Here is a 15,237-nt window from a genome sequence, read left to right as displayed (position 1 = left end):
CCCCGCCTGTTTGCTGTGATTTGCATGTTATTATCCGTCCGAGTTGTTTTGGTCCGTTTGTCTAATGAGGATGAAAACAGCAGGGAGACAACAGCCACTGTCCTCATGGAAATCAAAGAAATCAAAGTAATAACTTTTTGGTTGAAAATAGAGGTAGCTGGTTTGAATCTGGAGACAGGAAGTTGGAGTGAAGGCACGTTGAGATCAGGGTCAAAGTTTCTTCCTTTTTTTTTCTTCTCACCTCTTTGTTCTTACTGCTATTTCTTTCCTAAGTCCTTCTCTTCATTCCTTCCTCCTCACATCCTCATGGTTTGACCCATTTCTATTCCTCTCTAACTTCCCCTCATGCTGGTTTACTTTTTCATTCTCTGTGATCAGAATTTTTTCTCTGACTGAGGATCACTTCAAACTCTCTGCTCCACTTTTGATTCACAAGGCTGTTCAGTCTGTTTAAGTAAATTCAGGCAACGTGTTCTCTGATAGGTAAAAAAAAAAGAAACATGATGTCATTCTGATTCAATACATAACAAAAAAATCCTACAAATCCGCTAATATGTACATTATGAACAACATTTTGTGACTCATCAGTTGTTATTTAGTCTCATCTTTAGCCTTTAGATCATAGAAAAACATCACCCAATCAGGAGAGATGATTCTGCGTCCAGGTCAGTTTTGCTTGTTTCTGGAATTTTCTAGGCTTAGGGTAAGTAGATGGAATATAGCAGATGACTCCAATAAAACTAAAAAAAAAAAAGTAGGATTTGGTAAGATGAGGACGTTTTGCTCTGTAACATAATGATGAATTTGAACCTGTAAAAAAACCTCTTTCCTTTTCTTAAAAAAGGTTATTGGTTCTTTTTATGTACTCAGTTTTTTTTCTGTTTCTTTCTTTGTACAGTACAGCTGTCTGTAAAACAATTAACTGTTCATAATTACAGTCTACAATTTTATTTTTTTTTTAATCAAGCTGCATCTTTTAGTACCTATCACAACAAACTCACTGTAATACCTGGCTCTGTCATAACATGTGCAGAGAATTCACAGAATGTTACAGCCATGTCTGCAGGAGAAAACCTTTCACTCTCTGAAAATGTTTTGACTGAAAGTCTTCTGAGCACATGAAAAATACTGTATGCAGCAAGACACAGAGCAGAATACAGTTCAGCAATCAATGTATCCTCATAGAATGATTCCTACTAAAGCCTACGAAAATGCACACACAACAGGTCATATGATACCATACGAATTAGTGCCTAATGAATGATGTAACATCCTTAACATAAAGTTACGTAATTAACATAAAGTTACGGCGATTAGGTTTAGGCAAGTAATGTTACTGTGGTTAGGCTTAGGAAGAGAAACATGGTGAGGATGAATCTTAAAATTACTCAGCGCTCACTCAAAGTTCACACAATTGTGAACACGCATCTCCTGGGGAAAGTCTCAGGGTAAAATCCGTGATTTTGTGACCCATCCACTGCCCCAACCTGCCTCCTTACAAGACTGCTCAAGACCACTCCCTTGTTTACTTTCGTCAGCGCATTGGTCATGTAATTGTGGCATTTTAAAGTAAATGGGCTATGCACTAATTACTGGGTCATAATTAGGTGGGATATGCACCAATTGGGGTGCATAACTTTTTGTAGGAAAATATACAGTTTACGAGAACAGCATGATGCAGCAATACCACAAGTTGGACGTTTACCTCTTAGATTTTTTCAGTGATTTAAATAGGTCTGATGTTCTGCCCTTTGATGGCTGTTTTTGACTAGAGAAACAGTGGACTAATCACAACTTAGTTTGTTTTAAGTAACTGTACAGAAACTGTACAGAACTCTAAAATTATCATATTTCTTTCATCAATATGGAACATGTTATGCTTGTTGTACCTAGTAACCACTGACCACTTTTGATGAAAAAGGTCAGTGGTACATGTATGTCAATCTCTACTGACTAGTTGGGCTAAAAAAACACAAAACAAACAAAAAAAACAAAAGAAATGTTGACATTACACTTGTCCACAAGCCACAGTTACGTTACATTTGTATGCTATTATATAACGGATACATTGAAATTTCTATTTTATTTCCATTTCAACACTGTCATGGTAAACATGTGGTTAGGTTTAGGCACATAAACCACTTGGTTTTTGTTAGAAACGATCACGTTTTGGCTTAAAATACCCGGTATTAGAGGTACAATCCTGGCAGCAAATGCAGCGGTGTCTTTTTGTGGCACTATACCTGGAAAAAAAACAAAGCCATGGGAAACACAGCAAATACTCGCTAGAACAAAACTTAATTTGTTGTTTGTTGGTCTCAAACAATGGTCTGCAGTGGTCTGCAGCTTGGCAGGCGTCTCACGTAGGTGTCACACCATCCACCATCCCCTCTACCTACCAATGACAATTCCAGTTTATATACTACACTACCCTGGAAATGTTGATATGATGCATATAATACGCGCAAATTTGCCGACATTTTCCTCTGGGGACTGGGCTATGTGTTCACCCAAGATGGTGGCTCACAGTTCCTCAAGAGTAAATTCTGACAGGATGGACAGTTTATATAGTGCTATGCTATACTTGTATGATGGAATTTAAAATAGTAATGACATAAAAGTGATAAAGCAGCATTAAATCAGAAGTCATTTAGCCACTTTGAAAGATGTGATGCAGAGATGAGACTGTCTTCTGTTTTCTGTACCCACATGGGGACAAAAACCATTTCACCACATTATGAGGACTCTCAGCACCCGCAGTGTAAACTAGTTATTTGTTATTAGTTGGCATGAACATTAATGCATTTGTTTCAGGGTTGTAGAACTAGACCTGAGGCAATCATAGTTAAGGGTCAGATTAAGTATCTAGGAATAAAACCTTTATCATTACAGGATCCTCATAAGTGACAAAAACAAGATTGTGTGTGTGTGTGTGTGTGTGTGCAGCTGCAGGCAGCAGTGTGAACCACACAGGAACAGACAGCAGCAGAACTTATATAAGACACATGATCCAAATTCACATCAGCGTTCCCGTCACCTCTGATCTCTGTGATGTCACAGCGGCTCAAGTCCTCACCGCAAACCTGCAAACAGCGGCAGCTTGTCCCACAATTCAAGAGCCAAACTGGGGCTTTTTTTTAATGTTACAGAACAGAAAGAGAAAGTTAGTGTTTGTGTCAGAGTTAAAGTTTGTATTTGCTGTTTGTGTGTCGAGGTGAAATGGAGGAAACAGGAACTGATTTAAACCAGCAGGAAAACAAAATTACAAAAGCATAAACTGCAAGGAAAGTCAGACACCAGACTGCATTTCCTTTTCTGTCTCAACCTTGGATGAAAAGTCCTCATGAAGACACATACTGGCAGAAATTTAGGACTCTTGGGATTTGGAAACTTACTCAAAACTTTTTAACACAGCAAACTACAGTGTAGTTTCTCCAAAATATAATTTTAAAGATGTTAAAAGATACAGAAATGTCTTATGAAACCCTTTTCTAGAAATTAAAGAAACAAAATGTGTGCATTTGAGAAAGTGAATTACAGTCTTACACATCCAGGGTTTGATCCAGAGCATGCAGTGGCTTATAGGTAATGAGATGACAACCATGAACCACAACGTCTACGAACTGACTCTGGCTGAGCACATTCTTAGCATCTCTCTTGCCCTGGTTTTCTGTCATCTCTCTACCGGTGCTGTTTAATAAGAGCATGACATGTCCAAAACAAAGACGTAATGGCCAGACACTGTGCCCAGTTGTCTCTCATTAAATCAAGAGAAGAATCAATGCTGTTGGCAAGACTTAAGCTGCTATATCCACATTAAATTGCAAGCAATGTGCATTACAAGCCAGTATCTGTACAACTGGCCAAAATGGTTTGTTGGGGAGGGAAATACCACTTTGTTTCATTTTTATATTTACAAAGATAGCAAGTAGATTGCATCTTCTTGCTTTTCAACAAAAGGACCTGCAGTGACATGTCTATTCATAATCCATTAAGCATTAGGTGAGTTCTCAGGATCATTTAAAAGAAATCTATTTAGTTTAAAAAAAAAGTTTTGGGGAAAAAAGTTGTCTCATTCTCTGTCTTTCTGAGAGTAATGTGAGAAAATCAACATCAGTCTAACTTCCGTTACAGTATTTCACTGTGGGAAAGATAGTCTTCTCATAAAACTAGGCTGTCCATGCAGTAGTAAGACACAAACACTTTTGAAATTGGTGCCACATGACAAGAGAAAAGAGAGGAAATGGGCTGTGGCATTCGCTTTTGCTCAAGAGGTAGAAAACCTACAATTACCAGAATGTACTGTGCCACACAGGACCAATAAATGCCTCCACTAGTGGGTGATGTAATGCAAGCTTGTCCATTTTGACACAGGAAACAAATATGGTGGCTGGCTGGCAAGAAACAATCTTGTATTACGCTTAAACAGCAAGCTTAAGTATGTTTTCTGAAACATTTTTTATGACAATGTCTGCAACATAACAAAATTCTCCAGGCATGCAAAATGTAAGCACAACACCTTTTTGTCAAAAATATGTCTTTTCTGTTGAGCAACACTCTTCAAAAGTGTCAAGTGCCCAACCATAAATTAGGTGTTACTGTTACTACTGTTACAGTATATCTCTCATGCTGTATGCGACCTGTCTGACTTGTTCCTCTTTTCTTATTTTGTGACTGTATGTGGATGACCAAAATAGTTTACCCTCTAGGGATCAGTAAAATGATGTAATCATAATCTACATGCTGGAAATACTTCTTTCCACCTGCCAGGAGGAGTAACTTCCTGAAGTATTGTTGTCTTAGCTGTACAGAAGTACAATTTTCACAGTATTGATTTTGTCTCCTTTGAAGGAGCAGTGACCCCTTAGATAAGGACTGATAGGCGTATGCAACTCGCAGTAGTGTCTCTCCCGCTGGCTCCACCTGCAAGTTTCTGCTCAGTTTATAGACTTTGAATTCCTCAGCTTGAGGAATGTTGTACAAATATAAAACCTCCATGGACCAAAAATTCATAATAGAGAGAATTATAATTGACCTGTTTGCAATTCGAGGTGTCCTGTCAACAGTTTTACAGACATCTCTTTTGTAATGGTGGCCTATGGGAAAAATGCTTTTTGGGCCGAAAGGGATTTTTTCCCTGCATTGCTGCGAGTGGCCACAGGGATAAATTGGCTGCAAGGCTGAGCAGGTCCTGAGGACCTAGTTGGAGTGCACCATGCCAAGCCTATATTCATTGAAACCGCCCAGGATATGCATATGACTATGTCTGCTTTTCAAAATAAGATGTTAATACAGTACATAAATACATATATGGAAGTATGATAACATTGGATTTATTCGCAAGAAGTGCAGAATATGTTAACTACGTAACTTTCTGATGACAAAATGTGCTTAAATTGTAAAACACATTACTTCAGAAAAATTAAAACAGAAAACATGGAATCTGGAAAAAATTACAATAGATTTTAGATAGATTTTATATGACCCTATAAATGCCTAAATGCCTTAAAGCCAGTTTAAATTTAACTGTAAAATCTCAAGACAACATCAACACAGAGAAGAAAATAAGCTTCTCTTTATGAATTCCTGACATTCCTGCAGAGTCTGTTTAATCTGCCCAGAGGCCCGGCAGCCATGTTGAAATTAAAATACAACCAGACTTGAGCCTCAGATGATAGAATAAACAGGCCTTTCAGTGTGAGAGCAGAGTGAGGCTGGCATCAGCAGGGTCTTGTGTTTATGTGGCTACAGGCTGCTTGTTGTTGAAGTGAATTTGGCCCGACAGGAAACGGCGTGTGTCCTAAACACAGCGGGCTGGACACTGCCTCTCCACACTGTCCCTGTCTCTCTCTGTCTCTGTCTTTCTTTCTGACTTTCATCGGTCCTCCTGCTGTTCAGAGTCTAACTCTGTCTTTCTCTCTCACATCTTCACCTGCTGTGACTCACTTCACTCCTGTTCCATTTTTTGTCTATATAATTTTCTTCCTCTTGTCGACCTAAAAAATCTTTACTGTCAGCTCACCTCTTCTTCTTCACCCCCGCTGCTGCTGTCTTTTGTTTCTGACTCTGAAGTACTTTTAGTACTAACGCCAGCAATATCAGTAGTAGTCTTAATAGATGTAGGTGCACAAGTAGCTCATTAAGCAGTGATTGTTGTGGCAGCAGCAGTATTGTAGTAATCATAGAACTAGTGGTAGTGACACTGTCACAGGCCAAGGCAGTTCTGTTCTGATCTGATCTGGACAGAGTTTAGTTTAGTTGTGTTGGGTTGAATTGAACTTCATATTGATGCTGTGGAGCTGCTGCTGCTGTTTCCTGTTTGGGGTGTACAGTGTTCCCTTTGTTTTCCCCTGTTACAACCAAAACAATGAAAATGAAAAATGCCTCTGTATAGAGAAAACAGGAAACGTTAGGGGAGGAGTCAAAGAAACAATCAATGAAATATCAATAAAAAGTATATTTAGGTGGAGTGAATTCTATCCACTCCATGTTTGAGCCTCTTACTGGCAACAGCCATCACCTGAGGCATTATGTTTTCATGTTGTCTGCCCATCTTATTCTTGTGAAGTCAATATCTCAAGATTTCCATGAGGGAATTTCCTCAAATTTGGCACAAACATTCACTTGAACTCAAGGATGAACTAATTAGATATTGGTGGTCTAAGGTCAAGGTCACTGCCACCTTGTGCCTTTCTCATGTTGTGAATGCAATATCACAAGAAGGCCTTGAAAGAGTTTCTACATTTTTGGCACAAAACTCCACTTGATTCAAGAATTAACTGATTAGAATTTGGTGATCAAAGATTACTGTGACCTCACAAAATGTGTTTTTGGCCAGTACTCAAGAATTCATACGCTAATTACGACAAAATTTCACATACATGTCTGATAGAATAAAATGAAAAAGTGATTATATTTTATATCTAAAAGATCAAAGGCCAGCTTCACTGTGACATCATAATGTTCTGCAAAAACACTTTTCTGGCCATTACTCAATGTCATATCTCAGGAGCACATGGGGAGACATTTGCTCCGATACTGAATTGTTGACTTTAGTTTTTTGTGTCTACCTTGAAACTGTGCTTTTATAGATTGCTTCCAGGTTGAAGATGTGTGTGAAGCATCCATGTTTTAGAATTTGTAGCGTCTTTGCAGCATTACCCATATTTGAGGCATTGTCAGCTGTCATTGCTACATATGAGTTTAGACAGATGTGGATTTAAACTGCAACCTGGCTACTTGGCAAAGGCCCACAACCTACAACAATAATTCTAGTTCTGTTAATAACCCCTTCCTCTCTCGATTCCCTCCAGGTCCACTGAAGGTGGTTGTCCCCACCGAGTCCGTCTCCTCATACCTCGGTGATACCGCCCTGTTGCGCTGTGAGGTCTCGGGTGACCCGACGCCTGTCATCCGCTGGCAGAAGAACCGGGAGGACCTGCCGCTGATGTTTGACCCCGATTCACGCCTAGCGGTACTACCATCCGGCTCGCTGCAGGTCAGTCGCGTCCAGCCGCCAGACTCAGCCACGTACCGCTGTCTGGCTGACAACCCCGGCAGCACCAGGACGGGGATGGATGCCGAACTCCGAGTGCTCCCAGGTAACTGAACGAATAGTGATACACTGAAAGCACATGGCTGCTTGGTTTACTGATCAGTTAGGCAGTGGTGGACTGTAAGCATAATTACTCAGCTACTATACATGAATACAAATTTGAGGTACTTGTACTTTACTTGAGCCTTGTCATGCCACTTTCTACTTCTTTTACAGTACATCTGTAAGAGAAATATTATTCCTCTTATTTTACTACATATGTAACAGCTTTAGTTGTTAGTTTCTTTACAAATTAATTAAATTAATTTTTAATGAAACGTATCACCAAGCAATAAGTTGATTAATGAAGGAAATAATCAGCTGATTAATAATAATGAAAAGAGTCATTATTAATAGATAAAAAAAATAGCTCCACCTCAACCAACTACAACTGTAAAATCCTGCTTTAATATTAATGCATGAATAATGATAACCTGAAGGTATCATATGTAATAGTAAACAGTCACCGAGGAAATTTTTCTGAAGTGCTTTTACATTTAATTCTGTAAATATTTTTCCCCGTTATACATATGTACTTATATATATAACCCGAAGAGACCCATGCAACTGCCAGTGATCTTGGCTGACATTACTGTCTCTCAGTGGCTGTTGCGGGCTGAGTTTTGAAGCTAGAGTGAAGGCACTGGTATCTAATGAATCCATGTAATGCTAGCTTGTTGGAAACGGGGTTAAGTAACGCTCCAAGGTAAGTCTAAATTTTGGCAAGGCAAAAACTGACATTACCATTTTCAATGCACAGAATGGCACATCCAATGCTTCAAAGAGGCAGTACAGGAGGTGGCGCACATTAATAATCCTCCAGGACTGTAACATGCTCATTCCTGTTTAACCCAAACAATGCTTAATGTGACTGCAATTGATTTGGATTGATGTCGGAACATGTTATCAACACAAACAAACTGCACCAGAGAGCAGGTGTCAAAGCACCCTGAGTAGTTTCTAAAACAGAAGTGCTCACCATCTAATCGCTGAAAAAAACACAGTTCCTACAGAAATCTCCAGATGTTAAAAATGTTTTGACACCAAATTACAGCATAGTTTTTACGGTGTTCCTCAAGGTCTCTGTTTCTTAATGAGGTATTTTGTAGGCATTTTTCACCATTTTTATCAATTCTCAAGTGGTAAAACATGCTTAAATTTAACTCGCAAATCTGTGTAACAGACAATATCAAAGTTTCAAAGTTTGAATCGGCGCCTGACCAAAACACAGTGTAAATTACTGACAAATTTAACACACAGTGCTGAGCGGCAACCCAAATTAATCTTCAGGTTTGGTTTCTAGCTTTCAGATAATGTATACCACTCCATGTGGCATATACTGTTGAACTACTATCACCCCATAAAGATCCCCGTCCCCCATAAAAAGACAAAAAATGGTCTATGATGGGTCTCTTTTGTAACATTTTCAGTGCAGGACTTTCGATTGTGACAAAGTATTTTTTAAGTGTGGTATTAGTAGTGTAAGGCATATCTTACCTTATCTTAGTACTTTCACTTAAGTAGGGGATCTGAATACTTCCTCACCCCCTGCCACTGGGTACCACACATGTCCAGTCAATTTATTCGAGTCTGGCTGCCTTAAGGAGCAACTGAGCCTAAAATAGATTCATTTATTTGGATTCAGTGGAGAGTTGTGGCCTCCCACAGTAGTGTGAATGAAGTTTTAGAGCCCTTTCTTGGAATTTCATATAATTTATGTTATCAAGCTCCAAAAGCTGATTTAGATTTCCACTCTTGTTATGGTGAAGTACTGCAGCAGCAGTTTTACTTAATGGTGACTTCTACTTTTCCTGCAGTCATCATTTTGTCAGGTAGTAATTTTTGTTCATTTCCACCCAGTGCTAGATGTCTCATTTTAAAATGAAATGTGATGTAATGAATAAACTGAGTGTAAGATGTGATTTTAATAATGTGTCTGAGAGGAAGCGGCTTCTCATCAGTCTGCAGGGAGTCTGTCAGCCGCGCCGATGCTTCATACACTCCACGCCGTCCAATTATACGAGTCCATACGCTGTCCACTTCATCATTCAGATAACAGCTCAGGTTAGCTCTCTCTCTCTGGTTAAACACCACTTTGACTCAAGCTCATGAAGTTTTCCTGCGCTCCTTCCCAGCAGGGCCTCCATGGAGCTGAAACGCCGACCTTCAGAAGGATAATCACATGTGCTTTGCATTACAAACTCCACTCACACATAGCTGCCCCCCACCAACCCATCTGCCCTCACACACAGCTGATAATAATTTAAGGCCAGGGACAATTAGAAGACAACGTGTAGGAGGAAAGCTCAGAGGGGACAAAAGTTATTGATTACCTTAAAACACACCTGGCTATTACATACTGCAGTATGAAAAATATATCAGTAATACATATCAGTAAAAACATAAAACATAAAAAAATACATAAATAAAATGATAAATAACAAAACAGAATAGCAAATAAAGGGAAATGTATAACTGAGTAAATAAATGAGATTAAGAAAATGAAAAGTTAAAATTAAAATGGATTATTAAAAAAAGATTTAGTAATGAAGAATATCCAAATAAAACAATAGGTACATTACACATACAACAGATAAACACATTAAAAAAAAAAGGATTAAATTGAATGTTTTAAGAAAAATCATCAGAACAATAACTGATCATGGGGAAGGCTTTAACACATGAGTAAAAATGATTTTTTTGTAAAAACTTTTTAATTTAGTAGGTTTTTGAGCTAGTAATCTACTTTTACTTCACTATATTTGCCATTTATACAAATGTATTAAGGGGTAAGGGCATGTGAGGAGCACCTGTGCTGCAGATTCTGATGACAGAAAAGCCCCCCAAAAAGTGTATTTTCAGGTTTTTTTGTTTGTTTTGTTTTTGTTCTTTTTTTGTCTACACTAGCCTAGAGAGTTAAGAAAAACACCCTCTTGACGTTACAATGAACAGCTACGAAAATGTAACTCGCTACATTAAAAAGCAACCACTTGAAAATTACAACTATCCATTGCATTTTGTCCGTAGCATCATGCTGCTCCTATCTCTGTGACAGCTGCATCTTGTCCAGTAGACTCACCAGCTAGCGGGGATGTTTCCAGCTTTTTGGGGATCCTATGCAAAGAATATGTAAAAAGGGCCAAATGCTACTTATTACAAATAAAAAACATATTTTGATATGACTTAAATGCTGTTAACATGTTAACATGTTAACATCAAAATCATCAAAACAAAGTCTGTCTCTTGCCCCTGACAAAAAAGACACTTGTCCACCGCGCTGCGCCAAGCCACACTGGGTTGCAGACACCGTCAAAAGATATTTGCTACCCAGGTCAGTAGCTTTTCTGGGGGAAACCCTGCCATTCCTGGCAACATCTAGCTGCAATTTTTATACCAAAATCTAAAAATAGAAAATATTGGAAAGTAACGTGTACTTTAAATAATTAATCAACCAGGTACTTTTGTTTTTACTTTAACTTGAGTAGGTTTCTCAAAAGGTAATTTATACTTTTACTTGAGGTTTTTTTTTTTTTTTAAATCTAAGTGATTTTACTTTTACTTGAGTATAGATTTTCAGTACTCTACCCACCACTGACTAATCAAATACAATATATATACAGTACAGGCCAAAAGTTTGGACACACCTTCTCATTCAATGCGTTTTCTTTATTTTCATGAGTATTTACATTGTAGATTCTCACTGAAGGCATCAAAACTATGAATGAACACATGTGGAGTTATGTACTTAACAAAAAAAGGTGAAATAACTGAAAACATGTTTTATATTCTAGTTTCTTCAAAATAGCCACCCTTTGCTCTGATTACTGCTTTGCACACTCTTGGCATTCTCTCGATGAGCTTCAAGAGGTAGTCACCTGAAATGGTTTCCACTTCACAGGTGTGCCTTATCAGGGTTAATTAGTGGAATTTCTTGCTTTATCAATGGGGTTGGAACCATCAGTTGTGTTGTGCAGAAGTCAGGTTAATACACAGCCGACAGCCCTATTGGACAACTGTTAAAATTCATATTATGGCAAGAACCAATCAGCTAACTAAAGAAAAACGAGTGGCCATCATTACTTTAAGAAATGAAGGTCAGTCAGTCCGGAAAATTGCAAAAACTTTAAATGTGTCCCCAAGTGGAGTCGCAAAAACCATCAAGCGCTACAACGAAACTGGCACACATGAGGACCGACCCAGGAAAGGAAGACCAAGAGTCACCTCTGCTTCTGAGGATAAGTTCATCCGAGTCACCAGCCTCAGAAATCGCAAGTTAACAGCAGCTCAGATCAGAGACCAGGTGAATGCCACACAGAGTTCTAGCAGCAGACCCATCTCTAGAACAACTGTTAAGGGAGACTGCGCGAATCAGGCCTTCATGGTCAAATAGCTGCTAGGAAACCACTGCTAAGGAGAGGCAACAAGCAGAAGAGATTTGTTTGGGCCAAGAAACACAAGGAATGGACATTAGACCAGTGGAAATCTGTGCTTTGGTCTGATGAGTCCAAATTTGAGATCTTTAGTTCCAACCGCCGTGTCTTTGTGAGACGCAGAAAAGGTGAACGGATTGATTCCACATGCCTGGTTCCCACTGTGAAGCATGGAGGAGGAGGTGTGATGGTGTGGGGGTGTTTTGCTAGTGACACTGTTGGGGATTTATTCAAAATTGAAGGCACACTGAACCAGCATGGCTACCACAGCATCCTGCAGCGACATGCCATCCCATCCGGTTTGCGTTTAGTTGGACGATCATTTATTTTTCAACAGGACAATGACCCCAAACACACCTCCAGGCTGTGTAAGGGCTATTTGACCAAGAAGGAGAGTGATGGAGTGCTGCGGCAGATGACCTGGCCTCCACAGTCACCGGACCTGAACCCAATCGAGATGGTTTGGGGTGAGCTGGACCGCAGAGTGAAGGCAAAGGGGCCAACAAGTGCTAAACACCTCTGGGAACTCCTTCAAGACTGTTGGAAAACCATTTCAGGTGACTACCTCTTGAAGCTCATCGAGAGAATGCCAAGAGTGTGCAAAGCAGTAATCAGAGCAAAGGGTGGCTATTTTGAAGAAACTAGAATATAAAACATGTTTTCAGTTATTTCACCTTTTTTTGTTAAGTACATAACTCCACATGTGTTCATTCATAGTTTTGATGCCTTCAGTGAGAATCTACAATGTAAATAGTCATGAAAATAAAGAAAACGCATTGAATGAGAAGGTGTGTCCAAACTTTTGGCCTGTACTGTATATATTAAAAAAAAATCAATGAAACTGTACATTTAAATCTAGATTTTTAGATTTAGATTAAATTAAGTATTTATTATATATAAAACATAATAAACAACCACAGAAGGTAATATTAACAGCAGTGTCCACCTACCTCTTTAGGCTCAGTATTTCCTGGACCTGTCTCTAAAACTAGTATCTGTCTGACTCTGGGGAAGAACAAGAGAAGAACAAAGAACAGGGGGATTTCTCTAAACACTGTAGTTTTGCTTCTTTCTCAGGCTTCAGAGGATCCTTCAAACATTTCTCAAATGTCTAAACCACAGAGTTTCCTGTGTTTCTAGCTTTAGTTCATTCACTTTGATCTATATGAAGTTTTAATGGATCAGAGGGATTAACTTTTAATGATTGAACTGTGACTTTCTAAAGTTTTTATCAGATGGAACCATCAGAGGGACTGAGAGGTCAAAGGTCAGAGATTATCAGATGGAACCATCTGATTCCCATGTGCCATCTTCAGATAATGCATCACTGTCCTACTTTCTGCTCTCTTCCAGTAGCTGGGAGTCAGGCTGGATAAACCAGTCACATTAGTGAGTAAAGAGATGAGATATAAAGCCCCGGTGTACTCGTGTAGTAACAGCAGGTGTAACCATCAGCTGACAGGTGGGAGAAATATAACCACTTGCAGTGTTCAGAGAACATGTGGGCCAGTTCCACACAGGGATAACTGAAGAGTTGGTATTGGTGGGATTGGTTCATTTCTGCCTTTTGGAGCTCTTCAAGGTTTAGATGGACATGGAACTCTTGATGGGTGAATCATCAGAACAAAAGATGAGCAACTGTGCAGAAAATGTCAGTTTCTTTGGAAGCCAAATACAGTTTTGGCATGCCTTGTCAAAATTTTGTTTACTGTGAATAGCTAAGCAAGTAAAAGATGACCTGATATCCAAAAGACAATAAGTTACACATGACACGTTTCTTCAACATTTTAAGCAAGATTATTTTTTTAAATGTAAATCTTTTCCAGTTTAAAAATAAAAACAGGAAAAAGGCCTTAAGCAAAAGTTTGGGCACCCTGCCTGGTCATTACTTAGTAGCACCTCCTTTGTAAAGTATCACAGCTTCTAAACACTTTTTGTTGCCAGCTAAGAGTCTTTCATTTCTTATTTGAGGGACATCTGCTTATTCTTCCTGCAGAAGGCTTCTAGTTCTGTGAGATTCTTGGGCCATCTTGTATGCACTGCTTTTTTGAGGTCTGTCCACAGATTTTTAATGATGTTTAGGTTGGGGGACTGCGAGGACCATGGCAAAGCCTTCAGCTTGTGCATCCAAAAAGTTCTATTTTAACTTAATCAGTCCACAGGACTTGTTTCCAAAAGCATCAGGCTTGTTTAGATGTTCCTTTGCAAACTTCTGATGCTGAATTTTGTGGTGAGAACACAGGAGACTCATCCATGAAGGTTATATTTTTACAGGTGTCACTGCTCAGTAGTGCACCACCACTCCAGAGTCAGCATTAATATTGCAGCATCCACTATTTGCCATAAAATATAGTGGAGTAATGACGTCTTGAGCGGAAAATAAAATCAAGCTCCTTTTGTGTGTTGTAATTCGAGTTACTCTTTGGTTTGTTGTGATAAGCCAATGTTTGCTTGTCACCACCGCTTTGCACCGCGCTCATACGGCGATACCACTGATACTGAGAAGATGTCATGGCAGAGGTGTAGCTCCCACCCTCCAGTTCCACCCTGGTTAACACCATTAGCTCTGTCAGCACTGTTGCTGTCGTTTAGCACTGTGTGTTAGGTTAGCACCAATAGCTGCTAGCTGCCGCTCAGCCAACTCCATGTTTAGAGCCATATGCAGACAACTCATATGCTCTGAACTTCACATAGAACTCCTCTAACCACTCTTGTGTCTGTCTGTACTTGTACCTGAACTTAAATATAAAGCTGGAGCCAGCAGCTAATTAGCTTAGCTTAGCTTAGCTTAGCATAAAGACTGAATCAGGGCAAGCAGCGAGCCTGGCTGTGTCCAAAGTAACAAAATCCTCCTACCAGCACCTCCAGAGCTCACTGATTAACATGTTATATTTTTTTCTTTAATCAGTATAAAACCAAAGTGTTAAAACAAGTTGGGATGCTACAGACTTCACCATCTTTAACATCTGGCTTAAAACAAACTTTGAATGCCCATATGTACACTGTAGTGATGCGCGCGCCAGTTGTTTTTTGTTTTGTTTTTTTTTAAAAACCCACACCAACCCTGGGCCAACCTGCCCAGCCTGACCCATAACCATATGCATTAATTGTTGACTCAAACCTAAACTGTGAATGTACAAACCAGAGCTGAAAGTTTCTGGTACTGACTACTTCTGATAACAACCTACTTACTGTTGACTATATTTTATGTCA

The 15,237-nt window shown here is 39.2% G+C and overlaps 1 protein-coding gene across 3 annotated transcripts in view; it reads left to right on the top strand.

Annotated features, from left to right (window-relative positions):
• Nucleotides 1-15,237, top strand: part of dcc (DCC netrin 1 receptor) — a 418,775-nt gene that overhangs the window by 122,418 nt on the left and 281,120 nt on the right. For all 3 annotated transcript variants that reach the window (XM_078162332.1, XM_078162331.1, XM_078162330.1), the window contains exon 3: nucleotides 7,314-7,601. In XM_078162332.1, coding sequence (XP_078018458.1) covers nucleotides 7,314-7,601 — 288 coding nt within the window. The remainder of the gene's footprint in view (nucleotides 1-7,313; nucleotides 7,602-15,237) is intronic.

Source organism: Epinephelus lanceolatus, chromosome 19 (assembly GCF_041903045.1).
Source record: "Epinephelus lanceolatus isolate andai-2023 chromosome 19, ASM4190304v1, whole genome shotgun sequence".
Taxonomy (NCBI): domain Eukaryota; kingdom Metazoa; phylum Chordata; class Actinopteri; order Perciformes; family Serranidae; genus Epinephelus; species Epinephelus lanceolatus.
Note: the sequence above shows the minus strand (reverse complement) of the source record. Positions and strands in the feature narration are given on the sequence as shown.